The sequence below is a fragment of the Neodothiora populina genome (assembly GCF_041146345.1).
Source record: "Neodothiora populina strain CPC 39397 chromosome Unknown canker_contig_3, whole genome shotgun sequence".
In the NCBI taxonomy this organism is placed as follows: domain Eukaryota; kingdom Fungi; phylum Ascomycota; class Dothideomycetes; order Dothideales; family Dothioraceae; genus Neodothiora; species Neodothiora populina.
Window position 1 is genome coordinate 1,943,027 of NW_027191417.1, and position 22,033 is coordinate 1,965,059.

Consider the following 22,033-nt stretch of genomic DNA (forward strand, 5'->3'; position numbering starts at 1 on the left):
TCTTTCAAGAAGTTTGTGGTCCAGAACTAGTTAGTAATAGGTTTGATACTGGTTTGAAACTGGTTTGTAACTAATATCTTACCTAGCCTCAGCCTGAACCAGAGCTTGTAACACTTACGAACGGCACTCGTAATCCTTTATATGCTCGAATTCTTGAACATGTTGTCACCTTACCAGAATATCCAGCGACACATCAGGATGGCTATGCATACCTTATTGACCTTCATAATACAGAGGACAATCATGTCACAAAGGACTTAGATGTAAGTTTCAAACCACTTCCAAACCATTTCCAAACTATTTACAAACCATTTAGATACAACTTTCGCGGAAGAAAACAGTATGGCCAAAGGGGTGCAAGTCGCCATATCTGAATTATGAGTCTTGTACACGAACAAAATACACTTGTACTGGCGCTAAAGTGTGCGAATTCCTTAAGCCATCGTTATCTAATTACTCATTTACATCACTTTCTATTGCAGATTGGGAGTATATACGTCGAGAACGAGGGCTTGCAGACACATCCTGTAATAGCATAGGTGACCCGTGCTTTGGGTCGCTAAGTAGGGGTCTAGATGCCTTAGGCGTCGACCCTTTTGTCCGAACCCCGCTTACAGTACCGCATGCTTGTAGCATGCGGGCCGCATGCGCGGTATTCACTATATGAGAGGGGTGTCCCCTCATTGCCTATTGAAGGCAACGATTAGTCTTGATCTTATAGGACATCTATTCCTATAGGAGGACCATACGTTGCTACACTTAGTTATTCCGTTACAGTAGTGGAGAGGAAAGAAAGGAAAGAGAAAGTGGCTTAGAAAGGATTATATATATAAGAAAGCAGGTGAAAGTGAAGGAAGTGTTATACACTGAGCGTGAAAGTGAAGGTAAAGAAGGTGTTAGCAGATTTATAGTAGTGTTAGCAATCGGTTTGTAAATGGTTTAGAACTGGTTAGAAAGTGGTTTATAGTCTTATTCAGTTGAAAGTGAAGGGAGTGTTACCGAAACGACTGTCTTAGTAAACGTAATATGTTCTTGACAATTACTTCATAAGTGCCTTATAAATAGGTAAGTCGAAAGTGAAGGGAGCTTCATTGAATGGAGGGTCCAAATGAGTGTATATGGCCTCAATAATCACTTGTAAGTAGTCAAAAACAGTTTCAAACTGGTTTGGAAGTAGTTTGAAGGTGTTTTGTGTGAACATCGAAGCATTTTCGAAGGTGTTGGTGGGGTGGGTTCCCGCTATGGTGGGGTCTTGGCAAGGTGTAGCTTGGCATGGTGGGGATAATATCGGCATGGAGGGCTCAGCTTTTAGCTTGGTGGGTTTGACTGTATCCTCACGTGATTGAGATATTGCAGGTGTCTTGGATCTAGTCAAAGCATTTCCACTGGTACAGTAGAAACGCTGCTGACAAGCATGGGGTATCAAACTCACAGACTTTAATTTGTGTCAAGACGTGCTCAAGCAATGCCATAGCAAGCCACTTACTCGTGTCCACAGTGTCTGTGTTCGTGAATACTGGGAATGTCGCGGCGTCGGCTTCGTGCCACGTGCGCAGCAGCCGCCAAGAATACTAGAGCGAACCAATCATGGCTCGACAGTCGTCTGTAGCGTCTATAACTCGCCTGGTATAACGGCCACAATCGTTTCAACCAAATGTTCCGCCAATCAGATATGCCTCGTATTTCGAAGGCTCCTCCGAAGCTGGCAATCGCAATCACATTCGCTTATCTGAAACCGCCCACCGCCTACATTGCCTCCCACTGCCTTACACTGCCGTGCTGCCCTGAGTCATCTCATCTTCTTGCGTGTTTGACCCTGGAGATCTTACCGAGCTAGAACCATGCAGAAGCAACGCATTGATACGCCACACCAGTATACTGTTTGTAGCATTTGGATCAGCACGCCATATTATCAAGACAGTACAAGGCTGATGCGAGCGAACATAGCGTGCCAATATTCTAGGAATCAATGCCCCAATCGCTGACCTCTCGCAGATACGATAGCATTCGTGGACATCAGTTGTAATGGCTTCGGTAGTATCTCCCCCGCTCCTTGCACCGGGAGTAACACTAGTGAATCCAGTAGACATTGTACCGCTAGAACTAAGTACCGGAGAGCATCGAGTATCAATCGGCCGCAGAAACCGGGGCCCCAGGTCGAACGATTATACAAGTAAGCCTTTGCCGGAATTATGCTAGGAAAAGACGCATAGCAACAATGACCCATTGTATCAGCTTTGAGTGGTGTTCTGGTTGCCTCTTATCATTAGGCTGATTGCGAGGACGTCCACAGCCATACCTCTTATTTAAAGTGGTCAGCCAAGCAAAGCTTGTTTTATGGTTATGCGAAATCCAAGACCTAGCGCATCTCGGTGTGAGATTGCGATTTTCTATCTACATGAGATGCTACTTTGAGTGGTTATAAATATAGCTTGACGTACGCCACCCATATTGCATGTGGAACAAAAGTGGCATCAAGTACTACGTCTTGGTAGCAATTTTTATAGCATCACCGTCATTTACTAAGTCTAATTCAACGACGACGACAATACAGAGGAGCTCATTGCCTTATATGGCATCGAAGTAAGTTTGTTCTAAACCCGGCAAGAACATCAGTAGACAATGAATAGTATGGTGATCCTCTTAGACATGGCATCCGTACGCAGTAAGCTAATGTAAACTATACAATTATCTGTTTCGTCCTAAAGCCCAACATCGACATACTAGAGAGCCATCCGGCACCCGAAAACTCAGGATCAGACTCTCTGAAGGTATCTAGCAAAGCACGCGAACTAGGGTCGGCCATCGCTTACTCAAATTCGCCTGATCCGTTGCAGCGAGTGAGAGGGGGAGAAGTCTGCTTCTTGACGCACATACCGATGGATCCGGAGATCCATTCAACGCCGTTATAGCTACCCTTGCCATGGTCGTCTGCCATCCAGGTACCAATTTGCTTGGTACTACCAATGCAGCCTTGGAAAGTGCGTCCATATCGGCGGGTTGTGAGAGGCTGGGTAATCATCACACCACAAGAACCATCCGGGACCGTTCCCTTTGTCAGGATCGAGGTTGTAGTAGTCCAGGTACGGCTAAAGGATACGCCGAAAGAAGCTCCCAGTCTATCCTTGATGAATGTAGGGCTGCCTCCGCCATTGACTTGGACAGAGTTGGCAACGGAGACTACACGTTTTGGCCCAGAATTAACTTATACTCCGAGCTACATGTAGGAAGTGATGTTGTTGGACTTACAGCCTGATGTCACACTAATGTCCATGGCTCCAGTAGCGCAGGCCACGGGGGACATTTGCACATCCCAGTCCACGAACCTCTGAGTCCTGTCGGTGACGATAGAGATAGTGTTCTCACAGCTCTGGCGTTTTTCCAAAGAGCCCTCTGGCGACAAATCGACGGGGGCCGTGAAGTTCATAAACTCCTTGTCGATTTCGGGCTTCTCGAGGAGAAAACCAGCGGCGGAAAGCTTGGAAAGCCATTCCTCCTTGCTAACGGTTCCCACTGTGTTGATGTTCGTCAGTAAAATAAGCTCCATGGAAGGTCTTTGTAGTCACTAACGATCGGAATCAAGTGACATAACTTTGTCAGAGAGCACATCGCTTGGAATGTTCGGAGCGGGGGTCGCGGATGCGGTGATCGAAGCCGCGAGCGAGATTGCGGCAAGAATATAAGCGTGCATTTTGACGAAGTTCCTTGAGGAAATGACGGTAGTTCTGAAGCCTGTGAAGTTCTGAGATGTGTTGCGATGATAGTGAGGCATAGACTGTCACTTTATATATCAGTGGTGGAGTATCTTCGTAGATATGCCAAGATCATACAGCTGATCCACAAAGATGCTCTTTATTTGTTCGCAATTCCTTCGCAATTTGTAGTCGTCGGTCAACTCTTTTGAGAAATCGAAGGCGAAGCAAGTATCGCTATGGAACGTGAGTACTAGCTCCGAGCTTGTATACGAGTATAGCTTATGTCTGCAAAACGGCAACTTCGCAGACCATATCCCTGCCACGATAGAGTTTGACGTGATGGTTCATCAATCGTAAAGGATATCACCAGATAAGACAAACAGGTATAGTCAAGGCCGCCTTTTGAGCAAAAGCTATAAATCCCGTCACAATTCGCTCCCATCCTTCGTCTATCAAACATCAGTTCCACCACACAACAAAAATGAAATTGACTATTGTCTCTCTCGCTGTTGCCCTCTTCTCCTTAGGGTGAGTAATAGCAGTGCGACTCTACGTCGACCCGTCCATTCTCCGTCCACATCAATTGATGCATGACATTTCGTCGACTGATCCATTCGTTGCAGGGTCGCTGCAGATACCCACAAAGTCGCTGTCTGCGTGACAGGCCGACAGTCGGCTCCTATTGGAGGCACTGGCTTCAGCCCCAGTTATAACTGGGCAAAGAGATACGAAGTCCTCCCGGATGCCACAAAATGCGCCTGTGACATGTACCTAGCCCGCAATACCGGAGGCAAATGGTGGGACACGTGTCCTGACTGTGCTTTTGTAAGATACGCCAAACAAAAATGCTATTACTCCAAAAGTGACTGACCAATGTAGGACGGATTTCAATGCTCGTCTCCCGCTGGCCACATCGGAGGCGATGAGGTAAGTTTTTTATCTGCAGTACTTCGATACGAAGCCAATCAACTGACTGTGTTTGAATTTCAGATGAACTATTACTGCAACAAGAAGTGTGGCGCTCAAGGCTCGGAGGCGGATTAGATCTCGTGGCACTCGACTGAGCGGTTGTTCTATGGGATCATCAGCAGCGCTGCTCATGCAGAAATGGTTTCTCAGGTTCAAACTGTACTACACTTGGACCTCGACTCAAACAAGACACTTCTTGATTAATCCAGTCAAGACGCTGTTGTTATGGAGGTTAACTCAGTTTGAAGAACTTACTGAGGTTGCGAGGACGGCATTCTGGAGATCGGCCATGTCGCTGTCGCGATCTCTGTGTAGGAACTCACTGTCACCCGAAGTCGCCTTATATACCCGAGCTATGTATATTAGCAAATGGCTCAGCGTTTGTCAAGTGAAAGTGCTTCTAAGTCTCAATGAGCAATTCCCGCTAGACACTACCCTATACTTGACAAGCAGTATATGAAGTTAGACAGTTATACTGAACAAGTAACTCTACCCTGCCTGATGACTACTTTGTCTAATGTCCGTATAAGGAGTACAGCATCACCCAGAACCACAAGTATACTGACTATGGTACCCAAAACAGAATAGAAGTGTAGCTCGGGGGACTGACTGCTATATACTGCTACCATGCCAACCTCTGGGCTTTATATCCCTGATCGGACCCGAGTAATTCATCCAGACTTCAATTAATGTCATCAATCATTCATCATCGCTATAAATTGAAAAAACTACAATGATGTTGATAATTGCCCAAGTGTGCCAATCCATGACAGAACATATGCCGAGCCAATATCCCCAAAGTATCGTAGGGTCGAGTGGTCATGCATGCAAGCACATCATTTCAAATGCTTCAGCATATGATTCGACTTAGGATTTTTTATGCGAGGCTTTCTTACAGCCAATCCAGCTGAAGGCGAGTATCGTAGAAGAAGAATCCGCGACATGCCTATCTAAAACCTAAGCACCACTCATAGCATGGGTCTGCGGAAAATGTTTCAATATCGCGTTCCAGTGGATCAGTCACCCTCATACAGGAGCATTGCCAGGATGAATGAACCAGCTTAGTCAGAGATTCTATGTCATGGCAACGCTCTAGATACAATAGCTCTATCAGCTTCTCAGCAATGCTTGATAACAAAGCCGAATAACAAATACCGCTCAGGATTCTCATGTATCATCAAGTCCTGCCAGAGGATGTCGAGAGATCATTTCTCCGGCTTTCGGCGTGTCGTTATTCGTGAGCTACATGGCTAACTTGTTTTAGTGTTTTGAAACCCCGTACTGCGTTGCTGCCTACTGAATGATAATTCTTTCTGCTACATATCTAGGTAGCTGGTTTCGAAGTAGTAAGGTCGTGATTTACCGTGTGTGCTTGGATTACATGAGTGGAAGCTCCCAGACGTCTCATGGTCTGGCGCACAAGTGATTTTGTTGCTATCACATCACGACTGGAAAGCATGATTTTCTTAGCTGTATCAAGTGAGTCCTTATAGTGGTATCTACATGAGTAAGAACTTTTTGAAGATGCAAAAGGCAATAGAACGAAGGATTATTTTGAAACCAATGCTCTTTGATTTGAGTCTTGACGGTGGATATGAAGTACAAAGGTATAATACGTGGACAGAAGCCCAGTCTTGAAGAACAAAAGCAACACAAGAAATGGTCTGGGACGTAAACCCTGAGCTATATCGTGGTCCGCGCTTCACAGCAGATCAACCACGGACTCAGGTCCGGTTCGCGCAAGTGATCTACTGGGAAAGCTTGCCAACACCAGCGTTAGAAGTAACGTAGGACTTCACAGAGGAAGCTGCGGTAGCCTTAGCGATCTTAGCGCCCTTGAAGTCGCTAAGGAAGTCGGTATCGGCCTGCTTAAATGCACCAGAGCTGACGAGGGAGTTGGCCTCGCAAGTGCGGCCGAGGTAGGTGGTACATGCAGAGCCGTCATCAGCGGTGAAGAGCTTGCCAACATCGCCGGACTCGATAGGGGCGTCGACGCTCTCGAAGACGTTGCCCTCAGCAAGGACATATCCACCGGTGCCAATCTCGAAAGCGTGGCCAGAGTTGTCGCTCCAGTAGTTGTTAACAGCGTGAAGAAGGGTGTTACCCTGAACCTTAGGTGCGCGACCAGAGGTTGCATCAATGTAGTTGTTCTTAAAGGTAATCTGATCACCAGAGCCATCAAAGTACAGAGCCCAGTACTGGTGCCCGTCGCAAGTGGCAGACCACTTGCTAGAGCCGTCAATGTGAGAGTTAGAGATAGTAACACTGCCGGAAGCCTCGGTACCGAGAACGATATGCTGGCGGCCGATTCTGGCGGTCTAAATTATTATGTCAGTATTTGCAACATTATGTAGTTATAATTTAACTCACAGTGACATGGTCGATCCAGACATTGTTAGTCTTGTCAAGAGTGATAGCGTCGCCACCCCAGACATACTCCTCGTTGATGTCCGAGATCTGGATATTCTGCAGAATGACGTTCTCGGCACCGTTCACGATGCGGAGTCCTTTGCCTTTAATAATACCTGCACTGCCTTGTCCAACGAGGGACTTGTCAGATGCGACAGTGATGCCAAGAGTACCAGCAGCATCGTAAGTGATAGAGCCAACGGTAGGAGCATCAGGCTCATAGTTCTTGCACCAGTCATCCTTATTAATGGCTTGCTGGCAACCAGAGCCAGTGCCCCAGGGTGAGCAGCCACTGGCGGTAGTCTTGCCCTCAGTGCCAGTGAAGTCGAAACTGTTCTTGCTGTCAGTGGGGTATGTAAAAGGTCGCTGATGCTTGTGACTAACGTCTTCGTCAGGACAATGACACGAGGTGAGCTGTCACCAAGGTACGAGACCAGCTCGTCCGTGGTGGAAGGGTACACAGGCGAAGCGCTGCCACCACCTGTGGTGCCCGAACCGAAGCCTTCGGGAGAACCAACAACACCCGTCACAGACGAGGCGGCGGAAGCAAGGCCTGCCATCAAGGCAGTGGCCGAAGCTGCGAGACCCGTGTACTTCATGATGAAAATTGGATAAAGAATGTATAAAGTTGGAAAAGAACGATTATGTTGATGAGGATAATCCGAACCATCTGCGCTCTACCATGCTGATCGTGTCTTATATGTTTACTTTGTAGTGGCCTCCACAGCTCGCTTGCATACTCGGTCTGATCTGAACAAGGATGAGAAAGTCCAAGATTACACCGACATAATCTCGTGGTCAGGAATATTGCAGTAGATTGTTGTTTTGTGGAGAGCGTGACGACGACAGCGACGATCGCTATCCATGACTCTGCGAGTCAGCCTACCTTGTTACAATGCTCGTTTCATGTTTTAGCCTTGAGTTGGGACCACTTCATCCTAACAGCACGCCTGTCTGTGATACCCAAGTTTGCCTATGTACATGTCAAAAGCTGGAAGTATACCTGTATTTCCCCGGTACTCCGGGGTATGAGGCTGAAACAATATCGCAGATGCCTCCAAACACCCGTGAATACGATAAGAATAAGACGAAGGGGGAGCGTGTCGACTACCCAAGACGGATTAAGCACTATATACGAAACTTCCGCCAAGATTGCCAAGACCAGATACCAAGAGACCTGGAGTGGAGACATGTTGTTCTACGGAGTACACTGGCACTTCAAGAAAAGAGTGCGTAGGTGTGTCATGAACAGTACTATAAGTCAAAGGCAGAGACGCCGTTCATACCGAATCACTACCACATAGCGCCTGGTCAATGCAAAGCAGAGCAAGGAGGCCGCGACGATGCGACATCGCCACAAGACTAATCGGCCGAAAGTTGAGGTTGCAGTATTCTCGATTGATCAAAATCTAACGCGACCTAGTCTGTGCAGTGGCAGTTTGAAAATGCTCACAATTGCATTGCCTTGAGCTCCTGCAGCGGAGGTATCATCTTCATCATATCGGCTTGCAACAGCGGCCAGATGATCCCACAGGTGGGCTTGTAGACATCTGCAATCTCAACCACCCTCGATGGAGTCACAATCACATCACAGACCGTGTCAAATTGTTCCGGGTGCATATCTTCATGCAACACCTGACATTCGTGCACTACGGCGACAGCAACAGTGTCTTGGTTGACGACACCTAAGCTATACAACATCGCCCACTCAAGGTCAAAGAATCCATGACCTTTCCCAAGACGTATTCCTTGAGTGTTGATAGCGCCAGTGCCTGTAACCATGAGTGGTATATGCCAGCCACGAGACGCGAGTTCAGGCAGTGACACTGGGTGGCCGAGACGTTCCATGCCGTCCAACATCGCCGCGTAACGATGATCTTGGGGAATCATCTCGCGGGGGTCCAGTATCCAGAAGCCTCGACGGATGCCATAGGTCGTAACCAGGACTGTCTTGCCGTCATCAAGCGCCCGTTCGCGAAGGTCCTCGAGGCAATTATCTGGCGTAATGAAGAGGATGTCACTAAGTCTGTAGCTCGGCAAAGCTACAAGTCGGTCCGTGGCTTTGGCCGAGCCATCGAAGTCCGCGATGAAGTTGCTGAAGTCGAAGTCATGCCGCGAATCTGGCCGTGCGACTTTGCGAAGAGCCTCCCACACACGTTCGCGAACGTCTCCCTTGCCTTTTGCGCTTTCGATGAGGTCGGTCATTTGGACAATCTGAGTTGAGTCCAGGCAGGAGTCGAAGGTGGTCTAGTAAAGTAAACCCACATATGGCAACTAGAGAACAACAGAAAGCTTGTGATCTCGTCGGTGCTTAGCCGTCAGAACCTTGCTCGACATCCGTACATACAGTACCTTATTCTACCTTGAGAAGGAATGATGCCAAGACCGTCATTTGCTGCCGAGGTACAGCTCAATTCGGAGATACTTATCTCCGTCCTCGATCAGCCTTGCGAATTGAACCATGCGGAAGGATTATATTACAAAGAATTTGAGGACCGTACCTCACCCCACCTCAAGGTAGGTCTAGTTTCAACATATCTCATGTTCCTCGGTCATGTACCCTATTGCTTCTACGAGTAAGCCAAATCACTATGGCCTGAGCTACGCAGCTACCGTGGCACAGAGATCGTATATCTTTTGTTGCACTGCCTTGGAAGAGTCCATGTGAGGGTGAAGTTACCTTCCGCGGTTACAAGGATGTCGATAGATTGGTATAATAGCTGTGCCCAATGGACCGTGATCCGAAGTACATGGTATATCAACGGTGGCACCTAATCGAACGATTATTACAATATCATTAGTACGAGCTTGTGATACAAACATACCTCTAGTCACCCTGTCTTATCAGCCTGCTCAACGAGCACGTATCTATAATAGATCGTCCAGACTGCCTATGCTTTCTGATGGGCCTTTTGTATTTCTGATCAGTGCACTCTATCAATCCATATATAGAATAGTGTCTGTAGAGATATGGGCTTAGAAACATGGAGCGAATGGGTTAGAGTGCAGGTTCAGGACAAGTACGTCCTGCGCGCAATAGGTGGATTCCGAGGGATGATCGAGCAAGGTTCTATAAAATTCTATCCCAACAGTGAAGTAATATAATCCATGACGAACATCACATGAGATAGTCAAGCACTATTGCAAACGTGCGGATCAAGGTGGGAGTGATCTGTCACCCATCTAGCAATATCCTGCACAGCTTGTTTCTCCACGTTAGCTGCTTGATTGTGTTCTATCGCCCCAAGAGAACTTTTGCTGGCGATGAAGAGGTGGTTGCACTCCTCATACACTCGAGTGGTAACGTTGAATTTTCCTTTGAGCTCCTTTGAGAATTTGCTACAGTGGTCTTCCAGGCTGACCTGAGAATCTGTCGCACCTTGCATGATCAAGATTGGTTTCTCGAGATGCTTGCAGTCCTCAATTGCATCATACTTGCGCAGATCCAGCCAATAAGCGGGACCAATGTTAAGCGGCAGTTCTGCCGCAGGTGTCGACAAGGTCAGATCAGGACTGTCTATGAACTCTGCCTGACGCGCTAGCTGATCAATGATGGGCTGCGGTGTCTTGCCGGATGGATCATCTTCTGCTGCAAAAGCGCGGAGCTGCTTAAGCAGAGAATGGTGGAGACCAAGGGCTGGAGGTCCCAGAAGTATACACCCTGAGACTTCGGGCTCCGTGGCGGCCACGCGGGATGCTATCAGGCTGCCCAGACTATGACCGAGCACGAAGACTGACTTCGGCTTGACATTTGGATGTACAAGACTTTGACGCACCGCATCAAGGGCGTGGTTCATGTATGCATCGCTGATGGTAAAGTGTTTTTGCAGTAATGCGACTTTCATTCTACGTGCGAACGTGACCTTGTCAAAGCGAAGCGTCGCAACACCAGACCTTGCGAGACCCCAAGCGATATCCTTGAAGGGCTTCGTTGATTCAACTGTCGAGTCACGGTCGCATGGTCCAGATCCCGGAAGCATATTAACACATGGGTGTCTTCCAACAGTATCTGGCAAAGTCAATGTGCCTGGCACCTTGAAGCCTTGTTTTCCAAGTTTAACATCGACTTCTGTGAATGTTGATGGCTGGGTGTAAGCAGGAGGGTGCCAAGATAAGCCTTGATCTAGAGCATGCTGCGGAGAGAGGCGTAAGGAGACGATTTTACCTGCTGGGGTCAGACGCAGTGTCATGTCCAGCTGAGCTCGCTCGAACTTGATAGGGACAACGGCTTTAACGAGGAATTCAGGAGAGATGACAGGGTCACCTATGCTGACGATTGGTCCTGCTGTGAGGCGAATCATCTGGAAGCTACCCTGCAGTACCTTTTCGGGAAGGATAGAGCGCAGTAGTGGAACCATGCTATTGAGAAGACCATTAAAGTCGTCTTCTCTAACCATGTTCATGACATCCGGTACTTTCTTCCGAGCACTTATGATGGCTGTTATGTGGTTACCACTTGCTAAATACCATGTGGACCCATCGTGAACTGATTTGATGCACTGTTCGCCAAAACATTATCTTCGCTGGTAGATACCAACCTTGCACTACTGAAGCACAACCTAATGTCGATATGGGTCCAATCGCATGACTGTTCGTTCCTGTCAGAGAAAGAAGGTAGCTGGGTCAATGCTTGTAAGCCCACCGGATCCCGCCGGACTTAACCAGACAACCAGTACTGGCCAATATGCTATTGATCTTTCGGGTGGAAGCCTTAGCGTAGCTAGGGCACAACGCCTAGCAAGCCACACTTCTCAAAAAGTGTCTAACACTTGTGCGGCGAATGTATTGCTTTCTGTTGTCTACCTGTAATCACTCAAGGCTAAAGAGCGTATCGCACGAGTCTGCTTTTCTTGCTCTCGGCGGTCAGCAGGTTGCCAGACTCACTGAGGCACCGAACTGTGCAGATTCGGCAGGAGTGTTGTAGGATCAGGGCGACCGTTTATGAACGGCGTTTTCTTTATGGACTAGAACCACCATGCGTCATTGAGGGTTCACGACCGCATGAATTGCAACGTTTAGGACTGGCATTGGCTTAGCACCTCGCCCACATCTTTATCCGACTGATTGCCCTCAGAACTTATCCCTACTAAATAATGCTACGATTATTAAATTACGCGATAAGCAAAAGGAAACACAGAAAACATTACGACTTAATAATCAAATTACTCAAGACATACTCGTGCTCGGGCATCTCGTATCTCCCGCGTGTGTGGTGTAGAGTGAGCTAACCCGTAACTTGGAAGGAACTCGTTCGCCCGCACCTTAGCCTATCCGAGGGTGAAGTCAGTATTGCATATGATCCCCCATGGCACCAATACAAACCAATTGCGATGATAAGAGCCATAAGAATTTCCTTCCTTTCCCATCTTCTACTACAGGTGCTCGTGCTATTCCTTTTCAATCTTATTGGGCGGATGTCGATGGTGGTTCAGAGACGAAGACAGCACACACTTGATGGACATAGATCGTTAGGCAGCACGAAGACCTAAGGACGTTTCAGAAGAGATAATTACAATGTGCGATTAGGAAAAAGCGTTCATGACCAGTGTATAAGAGAATGCCTGGCTCCAGACTATGTTTGTTGCAGTTTTGTTGTTAAGCTCGCGCGCAAGAAAGTGGTAGCTGTCGTAATTTTACACGGATGTACTGACATGCTTGATAGGCACAACCTCGCTCATGCGCATTAATGTAAGAGACATAGCTTCACACAGCTGAGTTGACGTGATCATCATCGCTGTACATTGAGAGACTTTGTATCCATCCACGACTTTCATATTTTATGCTGCTCTGCTTTAAACTGTGGTACATGTTGCTTCTTCGACTGCATGTGTGCATTCGTCAAAGGGTGTGGGCGATCATATCTGGTTGCAAAGTTATAGCGAGCGATTGCTGTCGGTCGGTCGTCTTAGTCAATGGTTTATTCCCCTACTTAGTCGCGATTCAGCGAGGCAGGAATAATGATCTCGAGTTGACGGTGACCTACAAGGGGAACACAGACGCACGCTCAAGAGAAATGAGTCTTCTCTCCATTCCCATTTTGACTGCACGACTACGATCTCAGCAGCTTTATGTTCAAAGAGATGGATGTGCAGTAACCAAGAGGGCGCATGAAGATCAGAAGATCCCTGAAGAAGCTCACAACAAAAGGCCCAGGGCTTCGTATAGCTCCCTCCCTGACCGATATATAGTGTCTCAAGAGAATCTGACAGCATAGTACTATTGTGATCAGGACGTAGGAATTGTAGGAAACGTGAAGGTCTCCTGTTCAGTTCATAATACCGCATTACCCTGGAGTATCCTCTGAACTTGCCATTTAGCCTTGAATCTTTGTAATACGTTGCCCCTAATTTAGAAGGACTCCAATCTGGTAGCCTGCTAATTGTGGAACGCTCAGTATGCTCGCAAAAATAACATGAATGTCAGTGACGAGGCAATAGCCATTGATCTGACCCCATAGCAGACCGACAAGTAGGCCCTGGGCATCCAGAACCCAGGATCCAGAATCCCCTGCTCGGCAAAAGTCACTGCCGCCATTGGGCAAGTACACGACGTATTCAGATGTCGTTGTAGCATGACCCAAATTGGTCACATCAAGATCCTTCCAGATATCAAGTGATGGGATTTCCAATTGTACAAGCGTCTGACTGACCAAGCCCTCAGTGATGGCGGTCGTACGGCCGTATTTCCATACTCTCATGCCACCCTGGATCTGCCCAACGTTTATGACAGGGCCCGTTATAGTAGGGACACGCGTAGTGAGACCCTGTAGACCAAATTCAGCAGAGAATAGTAGGATCAAAAAGTGGTATACTTGCAGGTTGATAATTGACTTTATAGACCTTCTTGTTCGCAAGTCTTTCCGCATCATAGACACCGTCACTAACGGCTACAAGAGCCCAGTCGAGTAGGTGAAAGGGTGCTGCAGACGTAACTTGTCTTCCGGATGCGAATTTCAGGGTTCCCAGCTTGAAGCTGTCTTTGGGAGTATCAGGGTTCGTTGTTGCAGTTTCGTCCAAATCCTCCTTACTCGGAACAATGATTGTATTTGTGTTGTAGACTTGAGTTGGATCTGGACCTATTATCGAAGATCAGTAACCAAAGTAAAGGTTACGGTCGACATTCCTGCTTACTCTGTTTCTGAGTAGTCGGTGAGACATTGACGACATGATTGTTGGTCAAGCCATAGATGCGCTGTGTTGAGGTCTTTAGTCATGTCGCGCTGTATCTCCACTCGACGTGTGCACATACGGCGCCGCCCGTAGGGCTTGTCAGAGCAAGATATCCTCCTATAGTTCCTGAACCCTTTGGAACACCCTGGATACCGGTGCTATCACCTAAAGCAAAAGGCTTGAAGGGGACTGACTGCGTTGTAAGTAGCTCAAGCTCAGCTTGAACCACTTCCACAGAAATAGCCTCAGGCGCGGACTTGACCGCATTCTGGAGGTTCTTTACCAGTTTCTCCCAGTCAGGGTGATCAGTCTCTTTTGCTGTAACTCTGATGGTTGGAACTCCCTTGGTATGAGTGAGGGTGAAAGATGTCCACAGTAGATTTCCACTAGACTCGAGAGCGTCTTTGACTTGTTCTTGTATTTGATCATGGTAGAATTCCACGACTTTGTGGTCGATAGGGAGCTCTGCATGCATTCAGTGGTCAGTGATAGCCATATACAATAAGCCATAGACCGAAAAACAAGGTCAGATGTAGAAACACGATTCTCTCCACTGTCCGATGTCCTACTAGAGATACATACGTGGGCCCTCTGCACCTCCGCTCATGGAAGATGCCATGTTATCAAATTTTTGAGCGATGGAATATTCAAAATGCTCCAGGAGCTTTGCAAAATGTGAAAGCAAAAATGTAGAAATGGTGATTTAATCAATACATTAACGGATTGGCGAACTTATAACATGACAGGTCTAGTCAATGGCCTGGCGCGAGTCTGGGAAGGCCGGTGCTCAGGTGGTCATTACCGATATTAAATACCACAAGGTTCGTTGAACTCGTGCACGCAACGGAAGCGCGCTGAGACATCTTTGGTGCAGCGCTGGCTACATCTATGCTGAGCCTTCTATTAAGCCACTCGAAAAATGTATGTAAAACGCCCAATAACGAATCCTAGACCCAGTATCATGCTATACGATCGTGGATCACATTATGAGGGGCTTGGTGTGCATTTCCACACCGGTCATCAAACTCTTGTCATGACCGGCAGCCTATATCGTAAAGGGACGAGAAAGTCTTCTATGATAGATCCTTTTGGCAACAGGTTTCATGCAGGTATTCGGAACATGGCAGCCTTGTGTTTGAAAATTAAGCTCTATACACTATGAAGAGCACATCTAGCCTGCACGGAAATCGAGCTACCGCTTTAGCAATATCGATATACACGATTAAATTAAGGAGTATCCAGACTAAAGCTGATCGAATATGGCCTTGACGCAAAGGCCATTACCAGAGCTGGAACGGCCGATAGAAGAGTACAGTACAAGATGGAGTGCCGTTTCTCTAGTTTAGGATTTTGTGTACTCAGCCTCGATACTGATGTGAAGACAGACTCGTCGTAGGGAAAAGCAATAGCCTGATTGCAAGCGTGATATCTTCTAGAAAGGAATTATATCTGCCTTACCTTTGTTGGGGCCGAACTCTCGTACTACATTGCATCGTAAGGGAACATGTCGAAGCTCAGTAAAGGCATAGACATGCAGTCTGACAGAACTGATATGGAGAACAGTAATTCCTGAATCTCTTGCCCTCTTGATGACCGTGGTGTCTGGACTATTGAGTAGTAGCGTACTCATTGATACAGCATGTCGAACTTTACCTGTTGTTGAAACACCCTCTATACAAATCTGCGTTATGAAGCTGAACAGCGTTGGATACTACTAATAATGTAACCAACACCGGGATACTCGTCGTGTCCCGTAGTGTAGGAATATGGATGCAGCCAGACCTCGTTCATGATCCAGAGCTCCAGATAAGGCTCACCATCAGTAGATTATTGGTTCCAACTTCATGCCGAACTATGACTGCACGTAATTCTATCAAACATGTGCCATATTAGCGATACACAAGACAGTGCAATAGCTGCATAGGTGATTCTGCGGCCAATAGCGCAGATATTCAGACAAGCGTCAGCTAGCTACAAGACCTCACCCTGTGTGGGGATTCGATAGATATGCTTCTGAGACATTCCAGCCCAGCTGAACACACTGCAGGACAATATCAAGCGTAGTCCAGGAAAGTCATAGGACAAAACGTTCGTCAGCCGCAAGGAAACGTGGCGTAACAGATACTTTTGCACGCGAGTGTTTGTCCCGCTTCCCCGCTCCAGCACGGCCCAGGATCAACGTTGTATCCGACTCAGAACCTACGTTGTTTCCAAGATTGGACACAGCCCTTGGCAATGATGTCTATCATGTATAGTCTGGGTCCTAACGATACGCGTCTCTAGTGTGATCGGTCGAGGGTTGAAAGCAGAATTGCGTCTTCTGAAACTTGTCTGACATATGTACTGACATTACGCAGTATATAGCAACTCCCAGCCTATCTTAGTCATTTCAAGATCGCGCCACACCTCTCGGTAGTTCAGGTCTGAAACAGAGCTCATTGCAGTGGGACCAACCTCCTGGAATTCCAACGCTAATCCGTTTGTGAACATGCCAAAGGTGCGCGACAAGCTCATCTCGAATATAGGCATTCAATCTCGAGACCAGGATCACTAGATGCTGCAAAATGGACAGCGAGGATGCAGAGAAATTAAATCAATAGAATTCAGGGTTTGCATTACTGTTTCCCTAGCTCGCTGTCAAACGTCGAGCAAGCTATTCGCTATTTTGAGAACAGGAACTGTCAAGGATACCAAGTCAAAGATAGCAGGTTCATGTCTTTGGCCAAAACCCTCGAAGCTAATGCCCTAAGCAGCGTAGAAGTTGGGGTCCTCATTGGCGCTGGGCTTGTCAGGAGTTGCGTAGCCGTAACGGACGGTTTTGTTCTTCACACCGTTGTCGAAGTTGAATGTGAACGGGGTTTCAAACTTGCTCTCGTCGATCATAGAGTTGGTCTGAACACGACTGGACCAGAACAACATGTACTAACACAAATCAGCGACTCTGAAGCTGAACCTGTCTTGTGTAAAATGACCGATGTACTTACCTCGTTCATGGGAGTCAACTGCTTATCCATGGTTCCAACATGGTTATCAGGATCGACGTAGACCGATGCCCAAGCTCCACCTACAAAGCACTCGACAGCGGCATGAAGTGTCTTGGGAATTTTCTGGGCCAAGAATGAATCCTGATAGGATTGAAGACCACTGGCGTTGATGAAATCGTCTCTGTTAGCGGTCGCTGCATCGGTAAATGTGTTACCCTGGTAGATAGTTTCCTGTCCAAAAGCAACCTCGACATTGTTCGTAGCGCTTCTGACCTTTGTAGAGTCTATAGTCAGCTTACAGGTATGTTTTGTAGCAGTGTGATGAGCTAACCAGCATGCCATGAGTGTACGTGGCGGTGCAAAAAACGCGATAGCGATCCTGCCACTGGAAGTCATTTTGGGTGATCAAGGTCTTCTGACCAGTATTCTTTGGCTTGATCGCGGCATCCTGGAAGACAGTCGTAAAGGTTCCATCCACTATCTCCAGTCAAAAAAAGCTACCCGACTGTCTCCAATTGGAGCTTACCTTTCTTGGCGATACAGAAGTTGTCACTCGATCCTTCGTTGAGGATGAGACTGTCAATAAGAAGGGTGAAGGTGTAGTTGGACATTGTGAGTGACTTGATGGTACGAGACTAGGCTATAGAAAAGATCAGAGACTTGGTAGCTGATATTCTGAAGTTGGAACAGGTTTGTTTGATGGAGTAAACGGAGGGGGTCGCCCTGGGCTTTATAGCTGCTCAATCTATCGATCACTTGGTGTCTCGAGATATTCGAAGCATCATTTCTTGTAGAAGTACCTTCAGCCAGTCAGCCACCCGATAAATAGTACATCCAATAGTCCAAGATGTGCCGTTCTGAGAAGAGATCTGATAAGTCTGTTCGCTCGGTGACAGAGAGATGTGATCATCGAAGTGAACCTTGACTGGACCAGGCCACTGAACGTTTTGATACAGGTGAGGAGAAGAGTCAAGCTTAGGTCAAACTTGCGGTACTCGCTTGCAGTGATAGTCTGGAACTTGATCCAGATGATATGAAAAGCCATTCTAATAATTCAATGCTGGGGATATCAGCTGAGTACTGAGTTCTGTATTAGTAGCCGAGTGGGACTTGTGATGTCCAGACATAGATTAGCAGTATGACACTCGGACTGAGAATCAAAGAGTCTGCAGTCCTATTAGAGCTAGTCTCAAAGCCCTATATCTCAGCGTTGGCAACTTAGCCAATGCCAGTGAACACCGGATGCAATTAGCGAAATCATATCGATACTCCTAGCGCAATTTATCGACTTCAAGAATGGAGTCAAGGAAAGCTACGACAATCGAGATCTGGGAAATCAAGGCTTCCGCCAAGGCCAGCCAACTTCTCAAGAGAGAAAACGGTACGACGACCAACAATTCCAAAGCGCGAGTCTCATTCAGGGATCATGTAGCTTGTTGTAGCCCAGTTACAACTAGTAGCATCGCATACGGCTGAGCATCAATACGCTACAATGACTCTTTCGAGCTTTTCAGGCATGTAGCAACTATCTTGCAGCCACTAGTTAACTCAGCTGGATAACATTTATCATGCATACAACGTTCTCTCAGAATCCAACGCTATTGAGGCCCAGCAATCGTTCAATATATGAATCAGTGATGGCTGGAACGGCATCATTGTCAATATTTACTAGAAGCCAGATGCTCGCTAGAGGCCGAGCCTGATGTATCAAGATCCCTAACTGTCCCAGTCTCCAGCACCCCCGCCTGTATCCTTGATCGATCTCGCTCAGAGCTCACTTTAATTGTCTCGATGTCTACCTATACTTTGCAATTGCAGATAGATGTGAAGATTTTGAAGCTACGGCCATCAGACAACCTGTGTGTTGCACGGAAAGGTAATAGATGCAGCATGAAGTATTGAACACCGAAGCTCAAATGTTCCAGTCAATAATATATATACCACTGTTTTTCTCGGCGCTTCGATCAATCAGACTGGACGGCAGGAAAAGCTGCAAGTCTACAATAGATTCGAATGGGAAGACAAATTCCGGGTATTCTGTGCGAAAGCATATAAACCTCTTCTTCATGTAAGATGTATTAGGTTGCTTTTTGTCTTTGTTCCTAGACTGATTCTTGGAAAGGTCTCCGCGTCCACGAATGGCGTTGGGATTCAGTATGGGGAAGAAGCAAGGTATACTGGGGAAATAATTGAAGCAGCTCAACCAGTCGCTTCCTCAAACTTCCAAGGGGGAGCAGAGGGACAAGCATCTGCAGCTGATTCTTTCATTTTGGGCCGTGTACCTAGCTCGCTGAGGTCCTCTTGCGCGTGCAAAACTGGAGTAAACCGATGGGACCCCATCTACGTGGACTCTGACGTGCATGTCACGATCACTGATGATCAAATAACTCCATCACATGAGGTAACACTGTTCTCTGCCAGCTTTGCTGTGTTAATTTTATTCACACGGATCTAGTTTGTCATCTTCTGGGACGATCAATTAACTCCAAACTCAATGTTTCGCTACAATCCCTCGCCGGAGAAGCGCAATTTTTCTTTTGCCGAAGGAGAACGCAAAAAATCGTTTCGCTTTGGGTATGCGGTGCCCGACGAGCCTAAGTCCAACGAGGAAGCCAACTTTCATGATGATTATACAGAAAACATATACTTCATATAGTCAGTCCCATCTCATTCTCGGACGGATGAGATCGTCTCTCGCATGCTGATCGGATTTCAACAGACAACATCTACATCGGTGTAGGCGTCGACGATCCCAAACACCCTCGCGATGTGGTCCCTATCCAGACCTATGAAGTGGAACCCAATCTCGACAGTCAGCTCTTTCTTAGACTCACTTACTTTGTAGGTACTAGACTTTTCGAGCCAGGAACCACGGTCGATCGCAACAAGATCGGAGCAAGCTTGAAGATTGATTCGAAGGTGCCGATTCTGGAGACTCATCCACCTGGGATGTTAAGGTCACTCAGAATAACCAGGACAAGTTTCAAATTGAGATCAATGGGGTCTTGACCGTCATCACAAAGTTGGAAGTCAAGAATGGCAATGGAGTGAAATTCTCGGCCTTGGACAGTGTCTGAATTTGTCAGAAACGATCAATGAGTGGGGCACAGATGCTCCCAGGGGGGTTTATCCGGGGTGGATGTCAGAATGCAGATGTATTAATCAGTCTTTGAGTTTTGCTTAAGTCTTCCATATCGGACCCTTACATTGTTGTTCTAATTTTCTCGCTCTTATATGCCATGTGGTAATGTCCGGCTCGTGACTCTTACTGAAGATGTGTTTACAGGAAAGAAAACCTGCAAGTGAGCAGACCAGTGTCACTTTTACTTGCTAAGTCTTTGATTATGATTCGGAGACTGACATTAGGATAACACCGGGGAGTTTGGACTTTGCCGCCAATCGCGATCCTTTAATAAGACCTATCTCATCTTCCTAGCAAGATGTTTCCTTAAGCTTAATGAAATCGTATCTAGCAAGATTCAGTAGCAAGATTGATGTTTCAAGATGCGCCACAGCAGCATTGCTGTGATCACTAATCACACACAGGTAACCATATGCGATGTTTGTATTCCGACAAAGAAACTTGTCTCTGAGTGGTGCTTGAGTATTATCAATCGCATGCGCTAAGGGAAACTTCAGGCCAAAACCTACACCTAAGCACCTAAGCATCACGCATACATGTTGAAGATAAGCGTGCCGTTGCTACCGACATATACACCTCTTCAGCTACTACTGATATTGTATGGGCAATACGAGGTACGATAGGTGAGACTTCGTAGCTTTGAGTTACTGCGGATCCAGCGCCTTTACCCCCACTTTGCGACTATGCCAGATATAGTAAGTATGGATGCAGGAGTGATGGTGAGCAACCATAGACTGGTAAGACTCAGACAAGATTTTGCCTCAGATCACCACCAATTTCTGACCTATCTCACTCATGGAGGATAGGATGAGTCTGTGCGGTTCTCAATGAAACGATTTCACGAGCGCATTGCTTATCCATGTAACAACATGGCCTGAGTATCACGACATATACTCCATTTTGAGTCGAGTCTAGTAGTGAGAGTGCTAATCTGTATGGTACTCACCATGCGACATGCGCCAAATAGACAGGTGGAGAAGATCATGGGGGAGAGAGCATGTCTTTCGGCCTGACTATGCTCATTGTGATACTAAGGAAGGGTATGTCACGGGTGTGACTTGCACGAAGCGCAAGCCACACGCCCGGATCCCGAGAAAAGCTCGCAACTTTTGCACGCTAATCGCGCCTTTTGACAAAGTCTCCTCCCCCATTATAGTTAAACCCGATTTCTGATCTTATCTCATTCGTGTCGAAGCGGGCAGATCCAGTCCAGTCACGGAAAGAACCCCCAAAAATCGGGATGATTTGGATACATGAAAAAGGCGGCTTTCTCAGTAGATTTGTTGGAAACCCTTATACTCTTACCGAGGTATTTCGTGACTATAGCAGCGAATGATACCCCGAAGTTGGAAGCTCTCAATAGTGGGCGTATTGAGAAGGGTCTCATAGCGCCTATATTGAGTACACTGTGACTACCGAGGCCATTCTCAATGTTGTCCATTGAGGCTAATCGCTGTTTCTTGATGATAGGCCTATAACACTAAAAGTCGACTTGAGCGGGATAGCAAGGAGTAGAAGAGGTCGAGCATCAATCGCAAGACCACCACGCGATATTCAACCTCGACTTGCCCTACTCTGCTTAGATCGAAAGGACTGAGCAACACTATCAAGCATCTCACTGCACCGCTATATTGGTCTCAGTACGTTGACCAAGATCGATACTAG

The 22,033-nt window shown here is 47.0% G+C and overlaps 3 protein-coding genes across 3 annotated transcripts; 1 reads left to right on the forward strand and 2 right to left on the reverse strand.

Moving 5' to 3' along the window:
- Positions 1–4,176: 4,176 nt before the first annotated feature.
- On the forward strand, positions 4,177–4,739 carry AAFC00_005035 (uncharacterized protein; the record flags this gene model as incomplete). Its single annotated transcript, XM_069344762.1, has 4 exons — positions 4,177–4,223; positions 4,319–4,520; positions 4,575–4,622; positions 4,686–4,739. 4 exons carry the CDS (start codon positions 4,177–4,179, stop codon positions 4,737–4,739), a joined length of 351 nt encoding a protein of 116 aa, XP_069197200.1.
- A 1,673-nt stretch (positions 4,740–6,412) lies between these two features.
- Positions 6,413–7,672, reverse strand: AAFC00_005036 (uncharacterized protein; the record flags this gene model as incomplete). The annotated part of the gene is made up of 3 exons (XM_069344763.1): positions 6,413–6,982; positions 7,035–7,404; positions 7,458–7,672. The coding sequence occupies 3 exons, from the start codon at positions 7,670–7,672 to the stop codon at positions 6,413–6,415; spliced, it is 1,155 nt and encodes a 384-aa protein (XP_069197201.1).
- Positions 7,673–16,987: 9,315 nt separating this feature from the next.
- AAFC00_005037 (uncharacterized protein) lies at positions 16,988–17,837 on the reverse strand (the record flags this gene model as incomplete). The annotated part of the gene is made up of 4 exons (XM_069344765.1): positions 16,988–17,164; positions 17,227–17,499; positions 17,558–17,703; positions 17,753–17,837. 4 exons carry the CDS (start codon positions 17,835–17,837, stop codon positions 16,988–16,990), a joined length of 681 nt encoding a protein of 226 aa, XP_069197202.1.
- Positions 17,838–22,033: the final 4,196 nt, after the last annotated feature.